Below are 25,091 nucleotides of genomic sequence, written 5' to 3' on the forward strand. Positions count from 1 at the left end.
CCAAATTTTAATTCTTTTTATATATTTTTGAGTGATGACATCATTTTTTTTTTAAATCTTAAATACACTAATTCCCAAATTGAGTTGCTTGTTTAGAGCTGCCATCTATAAGCATTTATAAATATACTGAAAATAAGTCAAGACAAAATTCTCTTCACATATTTTAAATACTCCTCCATTCCTTAATATAAGATATAATTAATTTGAGTAGATTAAAGATGTTAGTTAAGTTAGTTAATATGATATATATTTTCTAAAATATTCTAAGTATCTTCCTTAATTTCCTCCCTCCCTCTTCTACTTGATTATTGTTGGGAAAATATTAATAAAGTTAATTTGAAAAAAATTTGATAAACACATGAAATAGATTTTATATATAAGACCAATATCAACTAGTTAATTTGAAAAAAAATTGATAAATATGTTAAATAAATCTTATATATAAGACTAACATCAACTCCCTAATTATCTCCTATATTGAGATTCGGAAGAGTATTATTTAACTGGTTTTTGGCTATATATTTTCTGGAGATTGTATGTGAAAATTCTCGAGCCAGAGCAGTCGAAAATGTCAAATGGTTATTAGATCAGTTTGATATTAATGTGATAGTATAGTCGATCAACAACATAAATCAATAAATAAAATCTCCCAGATATATTTAAATAATGCAACTCAAGAAAACACAAAAATTGTCATTACTTCTACAATAAACATACAAAATTAAAATAAAGATATACTCCACTGGTATATCTGTTTGTGGTAATAATATTTTGTCATACATTACATGATTTGCATAACTTAACATAAAAGTGTAAATAATAATTACTCTGCTGGACCCATATGCATGATGCGTGGACTTATTTCTTCAATGGAAATCTGAAGAGGAAACTTTCCACTAAGCATATCGTCTTTCTCTGGCTCACGGATCTTCACAGTTTGGTACATATACTTCAGCTAGTACTGTTATTTAAATAAAAGATATTGATATGCTTCTCCACCTTCATATTATATTACAAAGTAAATTATTATAATAAGTTTGATTATATTATGATTATAATTAAAAGAAGCATATATAGAAAATGGGACAATAACAGAAGAGGAGACGGAGAAAGTTACGGTCAACTTTTACCCTTCTTCTTCTTCTTCAGGTCGTCTTATCTCACTTTCATACATATGCTTATTCTTAATGATCTTAAGTAATATAATTAATTTATTTATTGACCTCAATTTCCTTCCCATTTCTTCCTCCTGCATAAAGCGTAATTTAAAAACATTAATATAAAATTTAAATTTCCAAAAATAAAATGGACATTGCGTGTATGCAAAATGGAGGATATCATATGTTATGACTTTATTCCAGAAAGAGAGAGGGAGAGTGTATTAAATTATTTTAGATATTTTAATTAGATCAGGTATCAGAGCTAATAATTTAATCATAAAGTTAATGTTTATAATATTTAAAATTACACGAACCTGGAATTGAGGGTAAATGAAGCTCTCACTCATCTCCAAATCATCACGTCTCCATCACTGTCAAAAAGGTGGTCAAATATAAGTTTAAAGACAACTAAATATCTATTTTCTTGAAATAATTAATTAATTCCAAACAGACGCAATTAATTTATCCAATACCATAAATTCCAAAACAAGATCACCTCCCTCGATATTACCTGCGTAAATCAAGGAAGAAACAAAATGTTCAAATGGCCAGTTATATATCCAGAGTCAACAACACATTGGGTTTTTTTTTTCCATTTTTTTGTTTAATTTTTCTTTGCCACAGTGCATGTAATTTGAAATTGCATTTCACCTTTATACCCTCGATATTGTTTTCTCTGAACTTGAACCCTCTTCTCAAGCACCTTTGGGCACTCTTCATGTTGCGTAAGGGAAGCTCTTGAAAGGTGAAAAAGCTCTCAGAACAAATATTTGAGGGTGGGATATATCTTGTTTGGAAAAGTATGGATGGAGGAACGTAATGTTTGGAATGTGAGTAAAAGATGCTTATAATGTTTGGAATGTGAGTAAATTAATAAGATGATAAGCATAAGGTTTGAGATTTTATTTTGGGACGATGATGTTTGTATTTTCTCTGGCAGTGCCATGACTGTAACGGTACTTCCAGTGCATTGCTCTTACTTCTGAACATAATCTGAAAATATAAGCCGCTCTTCGATTTATTCTGCACAATAAAATAACTTGGAGATGAGTGATAAATCTATATATATTTCGGTAAGTAGTGAGCATCGAATAAACAAAATTACTTTCTCACACAAAACAGAAAAGTACGTACAAGAAATTTAAACAAATGACTTACGGTGGAGAAATCAGGAAGCATGAAATGAAGAAAGAAGCCAGGATTTCTCCATTTTGGCACATCGACCAAGGAACTGAAACCTAAACCGAAAGGGATTGAACCCATAAGGAAGAGATAAGAATGGTGAGAAAATGACGAAACTATTTGGAGGTTTCTGAAGATTGAAAAGGAGGTGCCGGTATTTATAGAGCTGAGAAGACAGAGGAGGATGGTGATGATATAGAAGGTATGAAAAGCATGATCCAGGGTAATCAAGCGTAGAGTTTTAGAAAAGAACAGATCTGCTTTTAAAATCAAAATCTGATAGATCTAATGGCTAAGAAAGGGACCTAATCCGACGGTTGTACTACATGCATATATTAGCCATTGGATCAAATCCATCTCCTAACCATTGGATCAAATCAACGGATTGGATTTTGGGACGAGGAAAAACAGTAAGGTATTATCTCCGAGATTATCCAAATCCATTTTAGTAACGCTTTTTGATTGAACACAAAAAAAAAAAAAGGAGTCAAGTTGATACAATGTATGACAGATAATACTGCACTGTCAAAGTTAAACCATGCCACATAATTTAGAGCTGCTGAAGTTACATTTTCATTAAAAAAAAATATATTTTGCTGTCAAATTTAGAACTTGATATGCTGGCTTCATCTAATAGCTAAGTAACGGACGCGATCAGACGGCTGTATCACACATTACTTATATTAGCCATTGGATCAAGTCCCTCTCCTAATCATTGGATTGATCCAACGGATTGGATTTTGGGATACGGAAAAAAAAAACATTGTATATGAGATGATTCGGATACATTTTAATAATAACTCTCTTTTATCATATGCAAAGAGTATGAATCAAGTTCATATGGTTCATGACAGATAATACCGCAGTATGACAGATGATGTGCAACTGTCAAAGTTATAACTTGATCGACAAAGAAAGATATCTTTTTAGTAAAAAGCATATTGTTCTCTTCCATTTCAGATGTGATTTTTCGATTTAATTCATTTTAGTAATGCTCTTTAGTCAAATACAAAGAACATAAATGATGTTGATACAATACATGCCACATAATATAACACTGCCCTTGCTAAAAAGGGATTATTGATAAAATATGAATTAAATCCAAATAAGTTTGTACGGTTTGCATGATTTCCTAATGGACTCAAAATTTGGCCAATATTGTTAAACGATGAGCTATTGAAGGCACTAAATAATGACTTCAAAACTTCAGATATTGAATAACTTCTGCATTTCACTTTAGTTCAAGTAACAACCCTTGGACACGATGCGCGATAATACTCTGTCATTCTAAACAAACAAATGATGACACATGATCCGTAATGAACTTAACAATCCCTACTTAACAATTCAAAAATCTGAACTTTTCATTTTTTTCTTTTCAATATCCTTGGTCATCATGATTCATTAGACAATTACAGTGTCGGAATTTGATGATACATGGTTTTACATGCAAACTATGTTACTACTGTACTAATTATAATAGAGAGACAACCTAATTTCTACCTCCTAATATTCATATTACATAAGTTATTTTCTGTCAAATAATAATTGCTAGCCAACATGCTAGGTTTCCGAGCAATCAAGCACGCACAATACAACTGAAACAGCAAGTGTTCCAGGCGATTTCATTCTCACCAAGGCCTTCCTATTCCTCCAAGCCTACGAGCCAGCTCAAAATCCTTTTTCACTGGGGCAACAGAAGCAAATGATACTGATCACTAAACAAGGAAGAAAAAAGACGAAAGGTTTATTTTCACACCATTTCTACACTTAATCATTGACCAACGATCCCCCCCTGTTACTGTAGACAGGGGTTTTCTTAGACTTCGTTGAGGAGAAGATTCACTTGGGCAATTCTAAGGATGCAATTCCCTACATCAATCAATCCAGTGTTCAAAGAATTTTACACCCCCCCACCCCGGGGGGGAAAAAAAGAACTGAACACAGAATAATAAAGCAGAGCATTACCCTTTCTAAACAAGTTAATTCGCCTAGGTTACTTTACCAAGGATTTGAGGGGAGTAAATTTAACAATGATTTGAAGTTAAAAAATAAACGGTGTAAACTACTTCCTATAACAAGTTATCAGATAACAGGGGAACAGCGAAATTTTGACGGCGTAAAACAGCACAACTAAGTATTGATGAGGAAACAACATAAACCAAAGTAATAAGAATGCTATGAGATTACACATTCCAACAAGGCTCCAATTTAGGATGCCACGTTACCCACCTGAAGAAGCCGCCAAATTCAGCTGTTAAATATAACTTATCAACTTCTCATGACCATGGTAATCACTAAACAGTTACTCATTTACTAAGTGAACTATATCCTGGTTCATTCACCTTAAGATGACAGCTATAATTGCTAACAGGATTTTTTTCAAGAAAAATGATGATCAAAATCACCACCACCAAAAGTTTAACAAAATCACAGAGAAAAATACACTATGTTATTGCATTGAAAATTTTTTAACTTAGCATCTTCTAATTAGCAAGATATTCATCATATTACTTCATTGAATGTTTGTGCTTAATTCGCTGCCAATTTTTCCAGTCTCCAACAGCATCTATAAAGCATGTTTGCTACTCAACCTTCTCCAAAGCCAAGAGAGGCCTTTTCCAAATAACTTTAAATAAGAATAGTGCCATAGAATTGAAAGGTTAAGAGTGATTTGGAATAATATAGAGTTACTCAGAATTTCAAAACTCAGCCCTGTCTAAAAACAACAGCAAGAAATGGTAAATAAAATGAGCGCCTATGCCCTCCCATTGCAGAAAGTTTCTGCAACTCCCAAATAAGCATCCACTGCTCCCCTCATGGCTAACTCAGCCACACGGAGTGGAATGTTTGTTTTGTAAGGTAACAAATATTGTGATAAGCATTCGCCAGAAACAGTGAAAGCAACCAGAGATTAAAAGAAGAAGAAAGATAAACACATAATCGAATAAATTTATGATGATTGAAGGATTAGAGAAATACATTAGAACAATTGTGTCAACTTACTAAGTGTAACACGCTTTGCATGAATAGCGCACAGCATTCCATCCTCAAACAAATGAACCAGATAAGCTTCAGCTGCCTGCACGATTAATAAATAAAAATGATTATAATTTAGATAAAATGATATACACACGATGATTATTAAACCTAAAAAACAGCATTTAGATGATAGTTTAGATAAAGTGCGGGCTCACCGCACACTAACAAGTAATTACTGATAATAGAAAGGAAAATGGTATATACCTCTTGAAGAGCTAATAAGGCTTCAGGTGTCCATCGACTGATCTGGGTAGATAACTGGAATGTAATTTCCTTCACCTACAGCAAGATTTGAAAACATTTCCATTGATTTATAATTTATAGACAGCTTAAAAGAGTGTCTGAGCTCTGTTTTTCTTTCCAATCACAGAAGCATGGAGATATGCAGTAGTCAGGTATAACATCCATAAACTCACACATCTTATAAAAGGGAGAGCTGGGATTAGAAGGTTGACACTCCTCTGATAGTGACGAATTTCACGAAGAGCCACTGTTCCTGGTCTATAGCGATGTTTTTTCCTCGGCCTCTGACTTTGTGATGCTATAATTTTACATTTAAACAGAAGATAAGTAATTTAAAAACCATAAATTGGCAGAGCCTTATTCTACAACTAAGCTATGACTTCAGGAAATTATAAGCGCATACTCTGTGGTTGCTCTTCACTCCTCTCCGCTCTTCTTGTCGCTGGCTTCAGAATACTCAATGGCAACAAAATATATAGAAGAATAAAACAGATTTGTTCCAAGAAAATAAAGGTACAAAATCATTAGTTTAAAAACTAGAATACAACAATACACAAAAGCTAATTTATTCCATGTTGCGCAGCAGCTTCGGCAGTTATGTTCTTTCATCAGTTTTAGATTTTTGAGACTAGACTCAGTGTCTTAATCTACGGTATGCAAAAACTATGCCTTACCTCTGCTATCATAATTTGAGGTTTTGAGTTGGGCATTATACGGAAGTTTTCCTCGGACAAAAATAAGTAAATAAATTAAATGAATGAAGCATTAATGCCAAAGCGAACAAGAATCATCTTAATAACAGAAAAAGGATTATTATTCGGGTGACTGAGAAATTATGAGCAAGAGAATATAGTTTTTAAATCCTGAGTCGACTTAGCATTGTCTGAATCCGAAAACCCGTGTATATACAATGCCGACTTCGGATTAAGGATTAATTACAGGAAGCAGGCTAAAGCACCCCAAAGTCCAAAAGTAAGTCGTGCATAAGCATCACATCTTCAGCTTAGCAGTACATAAACCGTGTGTCAGCAACCAAACAGAAGCCAACGACAATCCCGTGGACAGAGACAGAAAGAAGCTTACCGATTGTGGTGATGATGCGGCCCTCCTACCTGTGAATATAGAAGAAAGCAGATTTAGGTTTTTGACAGTAAAAGGGAAATAAATTAAGAACACCAAAGAGAGAGATGAAGTACCTCTCGTGCGGGAAGCTGGCGCATGCTTAACTCTTGCCATTAGAAAGAGCAATGAGGCTGGGCAGAGCAGCCAGTGCGAAAGCGAGGAAGGACACACTCTGCTTCAGATTTCGGTTGCCGAGTTAGCAGAAACAAATTTTGCTTTCGTTCAAATTCTCGCGCGCCTTTAGTTTAGAGCCCAAAAATAAAAAAATTCTGGCGCCCCTGTTCATTGTGGGTTTGGGACTGGGACTCCTGGAGGGCTAAGAATTGCCGCGATCGTATTCGGGTCGGGTTACGGGACTCCCCGTTCAATTCGACGAATAATTTACAGGGATGTCTCCCTTCGCGCCCAAACCGAGCGAAAGGTGAGTTTTTATTTTTTAATCCAAAAGAGGAAGATGAGAGTTAAAATCGAATAATTATTTAAATCTCTCAGTAAGAAACCAAAAAACTACCTGCATCAACCATATTAATTTAAGAAGGATAGTTTTTTCTTTCAAACGTGATACGAATAAAAACTCGTTATTTCTTGTAATTTGAATTGAGCCTAAACTAATATGAATAGAGTTGGACAGGATCACAACAAAACCACAAACTCTAGTAAGTATTTCACACAATTGCAATATCAGATTCAAATTTGAGACGTCTAATTGAGAGGACGTATGATGAGACTAAACTATAATTTTAAAAGTAATTTTATGATATACAAAATAGATATATGAGAAAATTTTTGTCTCAACTTGTGTGAAAATATTTTTAAAGAGTGCTTTTAGAAGTTACCAAGCACCTCATGAGATGACTAATATCTCTTGATAGTCAAAATTTTGAGGATAGAGATGAGTTTTGTGTCACATGTTTTCTACTACTTCAGCTTGTTGCTCTTATTATTCCATTTCTTAACATACTAAAAAAAAATACAAAATCATATAGTTTTCTTTTGGTTTGGAGAGTCAAAACACGTTTATTGTATATGATTCTATGAAGTTTGAAATGAAACATCGTCTATGCTTTATAACAAGGCAATCTGTGTATGAATTTTATTATGTGAGTATTAATTTAAAAAAAATGTTAGATTAATGCATATAAACAAGGGGTTGGCAAAAGAATGAAATGCATATAAACAAGGGATGGAGGAGAAGGCAAAAGCACGTATGTTTTAGCAAGCATCTTTAAAATTCAGTTTTGTCGGCAGAAAAGGTGTCCCCGTGTTACATGTGATGAATTATTTGCCCCCCTGATTATGTGGGCCTAAACCATGAAGATTGGAGACAAAAAGCTGATTATTCGAGAAATAGTATGAGTTAATGCTGTAAATTCTACATGTCATAATAATGCTCTGTTCTGTTTGTGCCGTAGTTTTTTTACCGGATATATGTGCCATAGTTTAAACACGTCTCAAACAAAACAAGAAGAAAAGAAACGCATCCCTTGACATATACTATTTATGATCCTTAATATAAAAACTCGTTTTAAACTCTATTTTATTTTTAAATATAAGATCTCAATCCACCTTGTTTCTCATATTTATCATTTTTTTTAAAGATAATTCTTGTAATAATAATAGTTTTAGTCAATATACTTCATTAATAATGATATTTTAAAAAATATAACACCTATTTATTATAAATAAATAATTTAATTAATTTTTTTATTCTATTCAAATTAGCCAACAGCTTTTAAATTAAAGAACAAGAGGTAGTACTAAAAGGTGAAAACTTAAAAAAGAGATCGTTCAAGGAACAGAACTCTCCGGTCCAAAAATTTCCAAGATGGAAGGATAAGAACACAGCTCTCAAGGACAAGCGCAGTCACCAGATAACAAAGCCATTTAAACCCCCCCCCCCCCCCGGGGGGGGGGGGAGCTCAAGCCTATGAGCAACATTAAAACCTGCTGTTCGTTGCTTTCACAAAAGATCAAAAAAGTAATCTAAACCTTGGCCAATTTCCCAGATTGAAATACCACATCCCCATAAACGGGCTTCCTCCAGGCGCAAGGAAATTGACTTTAACGATGGATAGAACACAACGCGCTTGCCATCCTCGTCATCAATGTAGAAGAAGAAACGCTCGCCACTATTCTCATCCCACTGCAGTACAGGCCTGTGCTTCTCCAACAGTGAAAGGTAATCCCTTCCGAGAATAGCTCTCCCTCCTGAACCTGCACTTACAGATTTTAATTTGTTAAAAAGAGATGCCTGCACTAATTTTTGAATGCTAAAAAGAAATAGTGAAACATCTTCTAAAGTTCCCATCAATATCAATATAACTTGTAAAATCTATAACGAAAAACTTCCATGTGAATTTTAATATGATCGTGATTTTCTAATAAAAACAAGAAACAAGACGCAAAGGGAAAAAAAATCAATTCAAATATCACATGATAAATTGATTTTTTTTTAAAAAAAAGGTACCTCTTCTTGCTTTCCAAGTTTTATCCTATCAGGAGGCCCCAAAATAAGAACATGCAAGTTCAAGTGCAATAATGGATTTGCAAGTAATAGACTCAAATCCACTAAGCATGACAAAGTGCTCTTCAATCATCTCCAACAGTTGGTAGCACAGTCTTAAAAATTGACAGATAAACCCAAAAATGCATACCATGATAAGGTGCACCTGCTGTAACAGATTAAGCTATGTGTATACTGCAAATTAATCAACAAATCAAAGCAAGCAGTAACCTCTGGAAAGGGAGAAATCATTTCCATAGAAGTTTATGCCAAGGAGTATCTTGTTGGCGAGGCTCTGGGCTCTATGGCCAGGGGTGCCAAGAAGCAGACTTAAGGTAAATTGAATCCACTTCAATGGTGCATTAGGGCCAGGGTTATGAGGACTAGAGAAGTCATATGTCATCAATGAAAATCCATCCACAACTTCACTCAAGATCTCAAGATCGTTTGGACCAAAGTCGTGCTCTTGGAGCTTCTTCGAAGATGGTGGGCCCATGACATATATCAACTGCAACTGCTGCCCATTATCTTTGCCAGACACAGAATGCAAAGCTTCTCCAAGCTGCTTTATAAAATGCAATGCCTGTACTCGAAAAAAAAGAAAGCATGATTTCAAGCGCTATCATGAGCAAAATGTTGAACTTTGTCCCATATCAAACATGACTATAGGGCTTATACCATTCTGTTAGCTTATATGCGGGGAGAATGACCGCATTAAAATATGTCTCAAGCATGAAGGTGAAAAAAATACTTAAATAGCAACTGAAAAGGAAAAAAAAAAAAAAAAAGGAATCCCAATGATTTGCGGATTGCCAAACAAAAGATATGTGTGAAGTGCTTAAACACAGTGAGCAAACAATACCTAGACAATTAGCAGCTGAGTCCATGAAAAATGTAAACTAAATATTTGCACTAAATTGTTTAAAGAAAAGTATTATACAATAATTTTGCCCGATAAGGGTTTCTAGTAATGATGAAAATGATCAAATACTCACCAAATTTCGCATGCTTGGTTCATGCAAGATCCCATAAGCTGCCCATCTTGACCAAGATTCTAAGACAATACCATCATATCCCATTTCCCTACGGGCAGAGAGCATTTATATAAAAGGTGAACCACAATACAGAATGCAACAAGCAAGAAAAACATCATGCGTAGATTTTTAATGCAGAGTCATAATAGCAGTTCAATTAATGATAGACAGTTCTTCTATTTTCAGATTCAGATGTTTGCATTTTTCAGCATACAGATGCCGAAATTATCCCCACAATGAAATTGCCTAAAAAGATGAATCCAGATAAAAGATAGAATCTTTACTTGCACTCTGTTACTATAAGGTTAATGGCTCTGTTCCTTTGTTTCTTCTTTGTCAACAGCTCCAAGGGTGATGCTTCCAAGACAACTCTAGGCAAAATCTACATGAAAGTTTAAATAAGGCCAGATTTAAAGAAGAGGATAACAATATCCAAAGGCAGGTAGATGAACGCAAGGTATCACAAACTTTAAATAAAGGCAGCCAAAGAACAGGTAACACATGTATCCTTATTCGTTACTAAGGCAAAAACCTGATTCTGTGGGGTGAGTGGTGAAAGACAGTGAAATTTATCAAAATCAATCTTGGCTAATGGACAATAACAAAGCATTCAACAGGACTTACATTATGGGCAATGGCAATAAGAAGATTGTGGTTTTTGAGACATAGAAAATATTCAATTTTAGAAGTGAAATTTGCAAATAGTTGCCCTTAGTTATTGGTTGTTTAAGAAGTCACATTCTATCACAGGGTTTAAAGTGGCCTAATATTTGAATGGGAAAGAGATTGAGCACAGTGATCCAGATCCAAACCAACTACCTAAATCACTACCAGTCACATCGGCAAACTCATACATGATTCCCCAATTCGATTCTGGCATTCTTCTTTCTTCTTTAAAAAGTCAACAATCAAGGATATCATCAACTATATGGCTTTCAAAAATAAAACCAGCTATGAGCAATATTATTGAGTTGGCCTAAGAAGAAAGTCAGCTCAATGACGGCTAAGACAAAACTAAGCTCACGAGATTTACTTCTTCTTACCAAAGCGTGTCCTATATTTTTAAGCTCTGAGATCCATCCTATGTCAGCATTATGTCTTCCCTCCAGAACTAAGCCAGCCTGTTGGCTGGCAATGAAAATTGATGAAGCAAACCACGGAGCAAGATAATGTCAACAATAATAAGCTAATAAAAAAATTCTAATGAACTCCCAGGCTTTATACATATGCACTTAAAATTCCTCTATAATGCAGAAAATTCAGATGATCCCTATGGTTGTAATATCTGTTTGAAAACTTAGTTTCCTTACCTCTTCAACTCATACCAAACAGGTGATAAATGTGTGAACTTAGAGTTGAAACGTTTTGCCAATTCGTAACCCTTGGAATTCCTGCAACATTTAACAAATACAGATATAAAGTGAAGATGCCTTTAATGGGGGAACGATTATAAAGGAAAAAATCTTGATACAATATATAAAATCATAATTGGATTTAATTACCAACATATGACATTTTTTTTCTTAAGTGAATCACCTAAACAAGCAATGTTTAAGGATACATGCCTTGTACAACAAGAAGGTTCTCGTAATGAATAACATGTTCATACTATAAAGTAGTTTTCCTTCTTCCAAATGATCACCTTCCGAAACCAAACTCTAGTATATTGATAACCATTTTCAGTAGCACTTGAATGTTGGAAACTAGATTCGAAGACAAGTTAAAAAAATAATTCAACACAAAATTAGGTTGCACGATTTCCTCATAAAGTAACAAGTATTGCATGTCAGGTATCAGTTCTATTTCAAAATTACTAAGATTTTGACAAACTCAACGAGAAGCCACAAAAACATACCATGGAGTAATGTAGCCAAGCACAGGATAACCATAGTGCCGCCGGGAAGTATTTTCTACTTTCGAATTCTCCTAATTCCTTGCAAAACCACTAAGTTAGGTATTATAAAAGCTGAACTCTATCTTACACCCTTTTTGGCAGCCCAAATTTCACAAAAGAAAATACTACCCCAAAACATGAGTGCTAATTTATATGAAAGAGAAATCTCCTGGTCACTAAAATAACCTCCTTTTCCTCAAAAAGGTTTCTTGGCCATTAAACAGTGGAATCAGTCTTTGGCGCGACTTACAGTCAGCACAGCTTGGTAACTTAAATCGGCTTTCATAACATCTTGTTGATGTGCATCCGATTCTCTAGAGCGGGTAGGAGAGTACTTAAACCGGTACACGATCACGGAAATGATGGAAGATGCGATGAAGAAGAGGACCAAGAAGGGAACGAGTTTGCGACCCGAAGCCAATTCACCCCGGTTATCGCGTCGGGTGGACGATTCAGCTTGGTTATCGCGGTTAGCTGAACCCGGCGCGGATCGGCGTTCTCGTTTCTTGGCCATGTCGGAACTCACCGGCTCGGCCTCTTTGCCCGGCCGCAGCTTTGACTAGGACGTTAAAGAGCGCGCCGAACTCTCGCGCTGAACTCTGAACTCTCGCTCTGAAACGACGTCGTTACAAATATAGAGGAAAGCGTTAGCCGTTGGCTCAATCTTGGTCATGTAATGGGCGCTTAATCTAAACTTAATTGCTTATAAATAATTAAAAAAATACAGTAATTTCGCGTATACTTTAATATTAATTAATCAGTAATATTAAATAGTGTGGAAACAATTTTAACACTTCCTCGGCTGATACAATGTGGACCGCAGTACTCAGTACTCCACAATAAACGGCGTCGTCTGGAGCCACTCTTCCTTACTGGACCAGATTTTTTAGCCGGGCTCGCGGTGTATTCAGCTTCAATGTTCAACTTTCCGCAGTAGAGCGTATCATGCGAAGGGTTTATGAGTTTTGCTTGCAGATAAACCCTGAGCTAACATCCATATCCTCGTCGGCACCAGTTGCAGCCTGAAAATACTACTCGACCGAAGCTCACCCAGGTGAGTCTTTGTTATCTATCTCCCTCCAAAATTCTCTCTTTCTGGAACTTTTTCTCGAGTAGTTTCGATTTTTTCCAGTATCTCTTTTTGGATTCCGAAAATAGTTAGATGGATACACATATGTTGTTTCCTTCGCCCAAAGCCTCTTCGTTTACTTCTTTACCATTCTTTATATCAAATAAATTTCCTTTGCTGGAAAAACCAATGCCTTTTGTGAAACCCCACCACTCCGCTCTAACGGTTTCGGTAGAAAGGTCGCAATTTTTGGGGACGAGTTTGCTCTTGTCTCGTGAAAATGTTAACTTGGTTAATCTCAGAAAAGTTCATCCCCTGCCTGGCCCAATAAGAGCGGCAGTGAAGAGAAGGAAAGAAATTCCCTTTGACAATGTGATACAAAGGGACAAGAAGCTCAAATTGGTGCTAAAGATAAGGAATATTCTTGTTAGTCAACCCGATCGAATTATGTCGCTTCGGCAGCTGGGTAAATTTAGAAGAGAATTAGGTCTGCAAAAAAAGCGGCGGTTTATTGCATTGTTGAAGAAATTCCCGGCAGTTTTTCAGATTATGGAGGAGGGAGTTTACTCTCTGAAATTTAAATTAACACCAGAAGCTGAACGGCTTTATATTGAGGAGTTGAAGATTAGAAATGAAATGGAGGATTTGTTAGTTGTGAAGCTGAGGAAATTGTTGATGATGTCACTGGAAAAGCGGATATTGTTGGAGAAGATTGCCCATCTGAGGACCGATTTGGGACTCCCACATGAATTTCGTGAAACAATTTGTCATCGGTATCCACAATACTTCAGAGTTGTTGCAACTGAGCGAGGCCCTGCGCTGGAATTAACTCATTGGGATCCAGAGCTTGCTGTTTCAGCTGCTGAGCTATCTGAAGAAGAAAATCGAATGAAAGAACTAGAAGAAAAAAATTTAATTATAGACAGGCCTCCCAGATTCAACCGAGTAAAGCTACCTAAGGGTCTTCATCTGTCAAAGGGTGAGATTAGGAAGTTAATGCAGTTCAGAGACATACCTTACATATCACCATACTCAGATTTCTCAGGGCTTAGGCCTGGGTCTCGGGAGAAAGAGAAGCATGCCTGTGGAGTTGTTCATGAGATTTTGAGCCTCACTCTTGAGAAACGAACCCTTGTTGATCACCTTACTCATTTTCGAGAGGAATTCAGATTCTCTCAGCAGCTGAGAGGGATGCTGATCAGGCATCCTGATATGTTTTACGTCTCTTTGAAAGGAGACAGGGATTCTGTGTTTCTGAGGGAAGCTTATCGTGATTCACAGTTGATAGAGAAGGACCGATTCTTGCTTATAAAGGAAAGGCTTCGTTCTTTGGTTGCTGTTCCACGATTTCCCAAGAGTGGTGCTCCCAATACAGACAAAGATGGAAGGGAAGAGACTGATGACAGAGAAGATGAAAGTGGTGAAGAGGGGAATGAGTGGTCAGATGCTGAAAACTTCCTGAGTGATGATGGATTTGATGACGATGACGATAATGACGGCGAAGATGATTGGAGCGATGAAGATGATGACATGCCCCCAGATTTTGACGAGGATGATGGAAGTTTGGAGATTGGACTAAAAAAACAAATTAAACAAGAAGAAAAGTCAACACCTAAAGATGAAGAGATGCTTGTGCCTGCACTCCCTGATGGTCGTCCCAGAGAACGCTGGTAAACCTCAGAAGAGCTTGCATGCTTTGTTTTGTGTGACTCGAGGCATCGGCTTCTTAACCTGCTTTTGAACGCACTGAGAAACAATATATGCATTTGGCCTAGAGTTTGATCTCACTACCTTGGAAGAATATCCTTCATGTTATCAATAGAGCGAGATCCTTCATAGCTCATCTACAGTTCCTTGTTGTGTTCTGTAAACATGAAAAACAGCTGATATTACTTTGAGATCAGAAAAGAATGCTCAATCAAGCTCTTCTAGTTACTTTTATTAACTTGATGAATATCTGCAACTTCCGTTCCTGTATAATAGATTGATAATGTAAACATTGCTATCTTTATAATATATATTTTGCATTTATCGGGGAAAATGGAATAAATCAACGGCTGACCGAAAGAACAAGTTCAATATGACGGTGATATCCGTTCAGGAGTCCACTGCTGTATATATCTATTTTTCTTTTAATTTCTCTGTTAATCAGTTAATCTAACAAAACAATCGACTTAGAGATGCAACAGCAATAGATACATTTGCATTTTTTGTGGATTACTTGTGATTTGTACGTAATCCCAAGCATATGGACAAAGCTAAACTACCTTTTATTTGTTAATAACCTTATACCTTGGTGTTGGTGTCATGAAAATTTTCTTACGAGTGGGATGTTGCGGGTTTAACTCCACTTCAAGTGCATACCCTCTAAAATTTAAAAAAGAGAAAGCATTTAACCTGATTCAATGTTATTTAGAAAGGAGAAATAACTTTAAAAGGCTTTGAGCTTGAAATTTACTATTTCACTATAAAATTTCACCCTTTTGATCAATACTAAGACGAGAATCTCAAGGTTGACATGTAATGGTGAGGGCTTAACCAATTAAAAGATAGAGCTCTCTGTTGAGTTACCTTAAATTGTATATGTACAAGCCAATCAAATTTTCCACATCTCGGAAAATTTCAAGAGTTAGTTAACGCGGGTTAATGGCAAGATCATAAACAAGCAATGGCTGTTTCTTTTAGATACTGTACTTCCTTTTTTTAATGACAAATATGTGTGTGAGAATTTTAAGAATGATTGAAGGATGTGGAGCCTGAATGTGAAATTAATTCTATTGTAACTGAGAATTGGCAAATAAAAATTGAGATGTCAAACATGTTGGATTCTAATTTCCCTAGTCATTTTGGAAAGATACAGGTTCTTTGTTCCGGTTCATGCCCAAGCCTGAGATGTTTCTTGGTAGAAATTCAAAATGATGTTGCAATGTGGTTTTAGTTTGTATTAATGTCCCGTTATACCCTCATCATAACACATGAAATATAGTTAAGTTAATAACTTCCTGTTGGAGACAATCTTATGTGAGACATTATTGGACACTAAACGTGGACATCTCTCCTAACAGAGATTCAAACTTTAATTCGTCACATTATGAGAGATTGACTCTTTTTGCTAGACTCGACTTTTTTTGGTTCTTAAGTTGCTTGCTTCGTAGTAAGGAATGACAAGTATACTCCTATTTTGTTTGAACGTTTGATCCTACCAGTTGGCCAGTTTGCAAACTTAATGATCATAATCATTCTACCAAAACTCTAGAAAATTGTTAGACTGTCTCATTTGTTCCTTAGCACTATGACGCTACTGTCTCTTATAGATTTGCACTCTAAGGAAGCATTGAGCAATATAAAGTTAAATTTAGTAAAGCTAACAGATATTCTGTAATCAAGTCAATCCTCAGCTTCCGAAGAAGGTATATGCTCAAGTTTCTTCAAACAAAGATATTAGTGCAGAAAGAGCTTCTAGATAAGCTGCAGAATGCACTTACATCTGTCGCAGAGAAAGGACTATAAACTATAAACTAAAGCCAACTGAGGATATGGAGTTGTGTTACACATCAGATTATTTAGTTGTGCTGTCATAAGAAGAGAGATCCTCAGGTATATCGGGTGTGTGAAAAATATGTAAACCAACCAACCACGATCAAGCATATGAGCATATCAAATGGTGTCACAGAAAAGTATGTAATATGTCTTTATTTAGATTATTTTACTTACATCCATTATGTCAGCGTTTCATTCATAATTCATAGTTCTTTATTAACTTAGTTTTCCTCCCTTCATTGGAGCCATTATAATGAGTTTCAAAGATGAGTAAGCATCATTGTTTGCATTTCATTTTATTTTCTTCGTCTCATTGAAGAGACTCATTTACCCACCCTGAACATTTTAGAAAGGTTAAACCGTTTGGCTCTTGTGAATTGAAGTTGAGAGACTTCCAATGCAGCGGCTTTCGTTTATTGATGGACTCTTATACTGACTGTCATGCTTTGTTGAGAGAATGATATGGAGAGATGTAACACGAGAGGTCTTCAATGAGTCTTAATGAACTAAACAGTTCTGAGAAACAGACTAAAGAGAGAATGAAAGATGTGTCTGTACATAAGACGAAGGTCGGTTTGATTTTTTTTCCCCCCTACTAAGTTTCTCTCTATTAATTACACGATGATGGTAGTTATAAATTATTCACATAAAATTGTAGTGATACTTGTTAATATGTACTTCGAAAAAACATTAAATTTGAGTCGTTAAACTTTTTCCAGCAACCTTGCAACGCAATAGTCTCTTCGCTTGCTGGAGAGGAGCCACTTCTAACGCAATGTGTTGTTCTTTTTGCATTATATCAAATTAAAAAGTTAATTAAATTATTCTTGTGTTTCTTTTTTGCCAACTACATATTTATTTATTTATTAAAGACTTTGTTTTTGTTTTCGAGGAGTAGAAATAAAGAAATCAATGAACCGGAGGAATTCCGGTTCGTCATTGTTTATTAGTTTCCCTCCCCCTTTTCTTTCCCGGTCCAATATAATAGGATAAACCTTATCCACAAATCCAATTTCTTGCTTCGAGCAAAAATAATAATAATAGAAAGAAACGAATCAAGATTCAAGAACGACTCAATTTTGACCTCTTTCATATAACTATCTTACCTCCCGTTCTTTCCACTGCCCAATGGCACTTCTCTTTTCTTCTCAGTGCCAAAGCTCTATGGATAAACTGGCTCATATTCATCTTCTTAATCCTTGTTCTGTTCCTCACCGACGAACCAAATTGCCACCACGAAGCCTTTCACCCGCTTCAGTTTCTCAGGGAATGATAGATACCTCAAGTTTTGCTTCTACTCAAGTTTCGTCGCCTAAACTTTCCTCGAGCTCTCACCTTTTGCATAACATGGGTCAGATTAGGACTTTGGAATCTGTCAGAGTGTTGCATGCCCTGATACTCAAAATGCCATGTGAGGGGAACTTGCATACCATGGATAAAAGCTTGATCAGGTACTACTTAGAATTTGGGGATTTTATGTCTGCAACAAAAGTGTTCTTTGTAGGTTTTACGAGGAATTATCTTCTCTGGAATTCTTTTCTGGAGGAGTTCGATAGTTTTTGGGGCGATCCCCGAGAGATTCTGGAGGCCTTCAAGGAATTGCATAATATAGGAGTGGAGTTAGATAGCAGAGCTCTTACTGTAGTTCTGAAAATTTGCTCCAATTTGATGGATTTGTGGCTTGGGTTGGAGATTCATGCTTGTATGATCAAGAGAGGCCTTGACTTTGATGTGCACTTGAATTGTGCATTGATCAATTTCTATGGGATGTGCTGGAGTGTAGATAAAGCGAATCGAGTGTTTGCTGAAACGCCGCACCATGAAGATTTCTTGTGGAATACAATAATTATTGCGAACTTGAGAAGTGAGAGGTGGGGAGAAGCTTTAGCATTGTTCCATAGGATGCAGCTATCTTCTGCCAAGCCGACTTGTGGAACCATGGTGAAGTTACTTCAAGCATGTGGGAAACTAAGAGCTCTCAACGAAGGGAAACAAATTCACGGGTATGTTTTAAGATGTGGTTTAGAATCAAATGTGTCTATTTGCAATTCCTTAATTAGCATGTACTCTAGAAACAATGAACTGAAGCTAGCTAGAACAGTTTTCTATTCTATGGAAGATCGTAACTTGTCTTCATGGAACTCAATAATTTCAAGTCATGCTGTAGCTGGAAGTTTGAATGATGTGTGGGATATCTTGCGAAAAATGGAGTCATTGAATATCAAACCAGACATTATAACTTGGAATTCTCTTTTGTCTGCCCATCTCCTTCAGGGCTCATACATTACAGTCCTCACCATTTTCCGGAGAATGCAAAGTGCAGGCTTCAAGCCAGATTCATGCTCAGTCACCAGTGCCATACAAGCAATCATTGAATTAGGATTCTTCGCTTTAGGGAAAGAAATCCATGGTTATGTTATAAGAAATGAGCTGGACTATGATGTCTATGTATGTACTTCATTGGTGGATATGTATGTCAAGAGCAATTCCTTAGAAAGAGCTCAAGCAGTGTTTGATAATACAGAGAACAAAAACATTTCTGCTTGGAATTCTTTGATATCTGGCTATTCCTTCAAGGGCCAGTTTAATAATGCCGAAAAACTATTAACTGAGATGAAGGAGGAAGGCATAGAACCTGATTTAGTGACATGGAATAGTTTGGTGTCAGGGTATTCAATGTGTGGCTACACTGACGAAGCTTTGGCTGTAGTTCGTCGGATCAAGAATTCAGGATTGACTCCTAATGTGATTACCTGGACGGCTATTATATCAGGATGTTCACAGAATGAGAATTACAGGGATGCCCTGAAGTTTTTCAGCCAAATGCAAGCAGAAAATGTAAAACCCAACTCTACTACCATTTGCAGCTTACTATCTGCATGTGCAGGCCTCTCCTTGTTAAAGAAAGGAGAGGAGATACATTGCTTAACCATGAGACTCGGTTTCGTGGATGACGTTTATATAGCCACGGCCCTCATTGACATGTACAGTAAGGCAGGTAGACTGAAAGTGGCTGTTGATATTTTCAGAAGAATTCAGAACAAAACACGTCCTTGTTGGAATTGCATGATGATGGGATATGCCATTTATGGCCACGGGGAAGAGGTGATTACTCTTTTCAGTGAACTTTGCAAAACGGGTATCCAGCCCGATGCTATAACCTTCACTGCTCTTCTCTCTGGCTGCAAGAATTCGGGTTTAGTTGATGAGGGGTGGAAGTATTTTGACAGTATGAAGACAGATTACAACTTGAACCCAACTATTGAGCACTACTGTTGCATGGCAGACCTCCTGGGAAAAGCTGGCTATCTTGATGAGGCCTGGGATTTTGTAAAAACTATGCCCATAAAACCAGATGCTAGTATTTGGGGTGCTCTTCTTGCATCTTGTAGAATTCATAAAAAATAAAACTAGCAGAGGTCGCAGCCAAAAATCTTTTCGAGTTGGAACCAGACAATTCTTCTAATATGTGCTGATGATGAACTTATATTCCGCTTTTAATCAATGGGAGGATGTGGAGCGTCTTAAAGAATCAATGATTGCCCGGGGGTTGAAGATCCCACATGTATGGAGCTGGACACAAATTAATCAGACAATTCATCTGTTCTCCACAGAGGGGAAGCCACACCCAGAAGAAGGGGACATATATTTTGAACTATATCATTTGATTTCCGAAATCAGAAAGCTGGGTTATGTTCCTGATATTAAATGTGTATATCAGAACATTGATGACAATGAGAAGGAGAAGGTTCTGCTCAGTCACACTGAGAAGTTGGCTATCACATATGCATTGATGAAGTCAAAAAGTGGGGCACCTATAAGGGTTGTTAAGAACACAAGAATTTGCCAAGATTGTCATACAGCAGCAAAGTACATCTCTTTGGCTAAAAACCGAAGTGTTTTCCTCAGAGATGGTGGTCGCTTTCACCATTTTGTTAATGGAAAGTGCTCCTGCAATGACAGATGGTAATAAGAAATGTAGGTAAGAGAACTCAGAGCAGTTTATTGTCGTTTTCTGATGCTCAAGACAAGTCAATGAAAAAGGATTACAATACATAATAGGAAGAGCATGCTGGATTCTGTAAATGTGACTATATTACTTTTATTATTTGGACAGAAAAGAAATGATAGTAGACGGAGGAATGGTGATTTCTTGAAGCAATTGATATATCTCACGACTTGGGCACTTTTTTTTTGGCCAAAGAGGGTTTCTTCAAGTTTCTTTTCTTTTTCTCTTTCCTTTGTTTTTTTTTCCGGCCAAGTTTTCTTCAAGGTTGTGGGTTCCTTCTCTCTCAGGGGCCAGGGCAAAAAGCCAAATCTGATTTATGGAGTCAAAACGTGGCAGAATTGGTCAATCAAAATTTCTTCTATGATACATGTTACATGTTTATTAACTGTAAATTTTTATTTTACGCACATTCTTTAGTATCCTCCACGTAAGGTGTTGAATCAGAAATATTATTAAACAATACAAATTGTTTTCTTTTTCATGATCAGAATTAATTTTCTTAGAATTAAATTTTGTTAATAAAACTATGAATGATTCAAGTAATTTTTTGGCATAAAATAATATATGTAAAGGTAATATCATTCAATAAAAAAAAATCCTCCACAGATCCTTAATATAAAAGCTATTTAATTAATTTGAATAAATTAAAAAAATAATTAAATTATTTAAGTCTAATAAATTTGATATATAATCTCCCTAAAACACTTCCATGTAACATTAAATTATATATTGGTTTGTAAATTAGATAAATTAATTTTAAAAATAATAAATATGATTAATAAAATAAATTAAGTCTTGCATTAGGAATCAAACAAACTCCTTAACTAACTTCTGTTAAAACCGAATGAACCCGGATGAGTAATATTGTTCATCCACGAGTGAATATGAAAGGAGCCATGGTACGATGGTAATAACCAATTCATGTGAACATTTCATCACACAACAGCCTTTTTTTCTTTCTGGAGAGCGGTGAAGCAGAAAATAAACATTTATATTCTTGTGCTCCCATGGTTTCACCCCCGGGGGGGGGGGGGAAGGTCCTTCATGGTCTAAATTCGCAGATATATTTGTGCTATCTCTTTTTTTTAAAAAATAAAGTTCCCACAACTGTTGGATTATAAAAGATCAAAAGTTTTATAGATAGAATCTTTCATGGACATTCATAAAAGTGAAACAACACAGAAAAGATTAGATTTTAAAAAAAATAAAAATAAAAAGCTTAAAATGCTTCCCAGAGAGAGAGGCACTCTCCTCACACACTTCAATGACTTCTTCGAGATAAAAAGCATTGGGTCAGTAAGCAGTATCAAATTTTGTCCAACAAATATGTTAATCGGTTATCTGCCAATAATGTCCAACGAGTAAGCATCCACCACTAATTGCAATAAATCATGCCTTATAATTAAAACAATCATCCCACCTCCTATTATTATGAGGAAGCTTCCATCAATAGCAATAAACCAATCATAATCTCTTATTTCAACGTTTCTCCCTCCCCTGCCCCACCCCACCCACGTTTTTTCCTGAGGTCTCAGGTCCCTTCTTTAAAAGAAAAAGTGAGGCGGGAAAAACAAGTTGGATTTGTAACCACCGCACAATGAGCATCAGCATATCTTTGCACTTCCTCAAAGCAAAGTGCATCACGCCTTAAGTAGAGTCCATTCGATAAAAGTGTCCTAAACATAAATTCAAAAACAGGGAGGGAAATTGTGAATAAATCAACTTGCAAACAAAAAATACTAAACAACTTATACAAGAGAAGAGATAAGAGCATCAAGGCAGCAGCTACAAAGTGGGGTCTTTTCCTACCAGTACAAGAAACAGCAAAGGTTGCAGTTCCCTTTTTTTTTTTTTTTTTTTTCTTTTCTTCTTGTTTCCAACATAAATATTTACAAATAGCCCTAGCAACACACCACCATGCAGATAGTCCAGAAGAACAGCAGAGAACAAGGAACTTTTCCCGCTCCCCTCCTCCGATGTTCATGAAACTCGGAATCTCATCTCGCAAAAACTGAAGAAGAGAAACTCAGCTGCTCTCAAGTAGATTACACAGAGCTACAGATGCAGAAGGGACGGTAGGAGAAAGGCGTCCTTGATATGGAAATACAAATTGGCAGCAACCCACACCCAAAACTTCTGAGAACGTGGAAGGAATACTCCAACCAATCTCTACACCTGATCTGGGATTAGAAAGCCACAGATCGTCTAGTTGCATAAACCGACCTTGTTCTCCCAAAGACCTACTTAATGGTTGATGGGATCAGTCCGGCCCTGCACAGCCATCCTCTCGGAGACATCAGCCAAGGAGCTCAGATTGCATCTGATCAACGCCTCCACAAAGTAACAAGTTTCATCCCTGGTGTTACCATCAGGTACGTCTACCACAAATGATTCAATCACCATTGTTCCAGGTCTTCCATCAATGATCTCTGGATGGACTGTGATTATAGAGGAATAGTTCTGCAGAATTCAAATAATACCGTTTAATGGCACAATATAAAATTAGAAGAATGGAAAAACTAATTATAAATACATCTTCACAGCAGCAAAGGAAAATATTGAACAATCTCGTATATTAACCTGTACCAAGCACATTTACAAAATTTAGAGAAATACCAGCAGTGCATCCAATATGTAAGAATCTTCTGAACCATGGTAACCTTGAGTACTTGCAAGTTGCAAGCATTTCCACATTCATTCACTCAATCTTTCATCTATATGATTGCAGAAATAGGTCGATGACATAAAATTAAGAAGTAAGGAGGAAATCCCAGATATTATACCCAATCGAATACCATATCACAATAAGGCAGCTTGTGGCATTTCCAACGGTAACACTGAGCAGTCAGCGAAAAGATACATTTAAACAGCAGAATAAATCTCATATACTCTATTAAGGGCGGAAAAACACAGACAGCATGCCCAAATGCAGGATTATTGCGGTGATGGTTCTAGCATCTGAGCATTTAAGATTTTCAATGTCCTTCCTTACTTCAGCCCAAGAAATGATGTGGGTATTACTTTCAGAAGATTTAGCAACCATAACCGAAGGCTCCCGAGCGTTGCTTTATACATATAAAACATAAATCTTTACCTTCTCTGATTATTCCCTCTTTCCGATTACTTTTGCAATAAGAATCAATTAGAAGAGTACGAGAAGGGAGGACGGAAGAACAGTCATACCCGGAGTCTGTGGTCGCCACCAACAATCTTGATGCTAAGAATGTGTTCCTCATCGTCAAGTTGTTCCAACCTCTCAGTAGTAGTCGTAGCAGGAAGGCCGATTTAACATTCACTTCTCTAACGCTCCCAATACCTAGGTCTCCCTGCATGATACATCTGCTTACAAAGGTTTGTACTTCTGAGGTTGATCAAACCTTCTAACAAGAGACCACACCTGACAGGAGAGGGGGAAAAAAAAACTTCGAGTCAGATCAATTAGTTTTTTTTCTTCGGCCACAAATTTCACACAATAAAGAAACAGAATGAGATACATATACGTTACAATATTGACAATAAACCAGAGTTCAACTGATCATGCAAAAAGAGATAAAATAGCAGACGTTAAGATATCAATGCTTTGCATTTGCTTGGTTTTTTCTGGAAACGTCAGCAAAAAAGTTAAAGCGCTACACAAGTGTGAGGATGCTCCTAACGCCAACTTCTTCGTCTTTTTTCTTATTTCGATTGAAATTTAAGCGAAATCTGACACGGAAAAAGGTGAAAGGGCCATGACACATGAACGAAGGACATTTGTTGCCAAACTGATTCCATAATCACGCATATGAATTTCACAGAAGTCAAAATCATCATGTGTCTCACGAGCTTCGATTAAAGAATCAGCAATGAAGAAAGAGACAAAACCAGGGGGAACCCATAAAGGGAAACGTCAAGGCTAAAGAGCTGAATTGCTCAGATCTTGAAAAGGCAAAAGTCAAAGCCTTGAAAAACGAAACAAATAAAGACCCACCAACCAAAACAAAGCTCAGAAGCGAAATCAACCATTGATAACCAATTCCGATGCCAATATATACACAACACAAGCAACTTACAAGGTGAACGGGAGCTCGTATGTGCTTGACAAGGGCGGAAGTACACTGGTTCTCCCTGGGTTCATGCTTGTGATGTCTCCGTATGTACTGAGTCTCTAAGGAACCGTACGATTCGTCTCCGTTCATCCTTCACTCCACCTTCCTTCTTCGCTGCGTACGAGATGTGGCAGAGGGTTCGAGAGAGGGATAAGGTTTGGTTGAGCAGAGAAGGCTGTGTTTGGCGCAAAAGAAAGTCATTGAG

At 36.5% G+C, this 25,091-nt stretch overlaps 4 protein-coding genes and 1 pseudogene across 6 annotated transcripts; 2 read left to right on the plus strand and 3 right to left on the minus strand.

Annotated features, from left to right (window-relative positions):
- Positions 1 to 2,163: 2,163 nt before the first annotated feature.
- On the minus strand, positions 2,164 to 6,993 carry LOC114750357 (histone H3-like centromeric protein HTR12). Of its 3 annotated transcripts, none has more exons than XM_028938933.1 (7): positions 6,824 to 6,993; positions 6,711 to 6,739; positions 6,031 to 6,073; positions 5,801 to 5,925; positions 5,589 to 5,663; positions 5,349 to 5,424; positions 2,164 to 2,183 (listed from the first exon to the last, which is right to left on the minus strand). In XM_028938933.1, exons 1-7 carry the CDS (start codon positions 6,861 to 6,863, stop codon positions 2,179 to 2,181), a joined length of 393 nt encoding a protein of 130 aa, XP_028794766.1. In that variant the 5' UTR covers positions 6,864 to 6,993; the 3' UTR covers positions 2,164 to 2,178. The 3 variants fall into 3 exon arrangements, with proteins under 3 accessions (XP_028794766.1, XP_028794764.1, XP_028794765.1); XM_028938931.1 differs by lacking the exon at positions 2,164 to 2,183 and adding an exon at positions 3,682 to 4,029; XM_028938932.1 differs by lacking the exon at positions 2,164 to 2,183 and adding an exon at positions 3,682 to 4,029 and having other exon boundaries at positions 6,031 to 6,083.
- A 1,661-nt stretch (positions 6,994 to 8,654) lies between these two features.
- LOC114750317 (chitinase domain-containing protein 1-like) lies at positions 8,655 to 12,875 on the minus strand. Its single transcript, XM_028938883.1, has 8 exons — positions 12,431 to 12,875; positions 12,142 to 12,212; positions 11,597 to 11,677; positions 11,330 to 11,414; positions 10,571 to 10,668; positions 10,248 to 10,335; positions 9,484 to 9,835; positions 8,655 to 8,963 (listed from the first exon to the last, which is right to left on the minus strand). The coding sequence occupies exons 1-8, from the start codon at positions 12,692 to 12,694 to the stop codon at positions 8,710 to 8,712; spliced, it is 1,293 nt and encodes a 430-aa protein (XP_028794716.1). The 5' UTR covers positions 12,695 to 12,875; the 3' UTR covers positions 8,655 to 8,709.
- Positions 12,876 to 13,007: 132 nt separating this feature from the next.
- On the plus strand, positions 13,008 to 15,290 carry LOC114750315 (protein WHAT'S THIS FACTOR 1 homolog, chloroplastic-like). The gene has a single exon (XM_028938882.1). The coding sequence runs from the start codon at positions 13,343 to 13,345 to the stop codon at positions 14,921 to 14,923; it is 1,581 nt and encodes a 526-aa protein (XP_028794715.1). The 5' UTR covers positions 13,008 to 13,342; the 3' UTR covers positions 14,924 to 15,290.
- A 2,570-nt stretch (positions 15,291 to 17,860) lies between these two features.
- LOC114750314 (pentatricopeptide repeat-containing protein At4g01030, mitochondrial-like) lies at positions 17,861 to 20,951 on the plus strand. Its single transcript, XM_028938881.1, is given in 3 exon segments — positions 17,861 to 20,189; positions 20,192 to 20,251; positions 20,254 to 20,951. Coding segments are annotated over 3 exon segments (2,838 nt in total). The 5' UTR covers positions 17,861 to 17,917; the 3' UTR covers positions 20,760 to 20,951.
- A 1,508-nt stretch (positions 20,952 to 22,459) lies between these two features.
- On the minus strand, positions 22,460 to 25,067 carry LOC114750318 (abscisic acid receptor PYL9-like; annotated as a pseudogene).
- Between the last annotated feature and the right edge of the window lie 24 nt (positions 25,068 to 25,091).

This window comes from Neltuma alba, unplaced genomic scaffold, assembly GCF_004799145.2.
Source record: "Neltuma alba isolate B1F8T4 unplaced genomic scaffold, ASM479914v2 tig00006419_pilon, whole genome shotgun sequence".
Classification (NCBI taxonomy): domain Eukaryota; kingdom Viridiplantae; phylum Streptophyta; class Magnoliopsida; order Fabales; family Fabaceae; genus Neltuma; species Neltuma alba.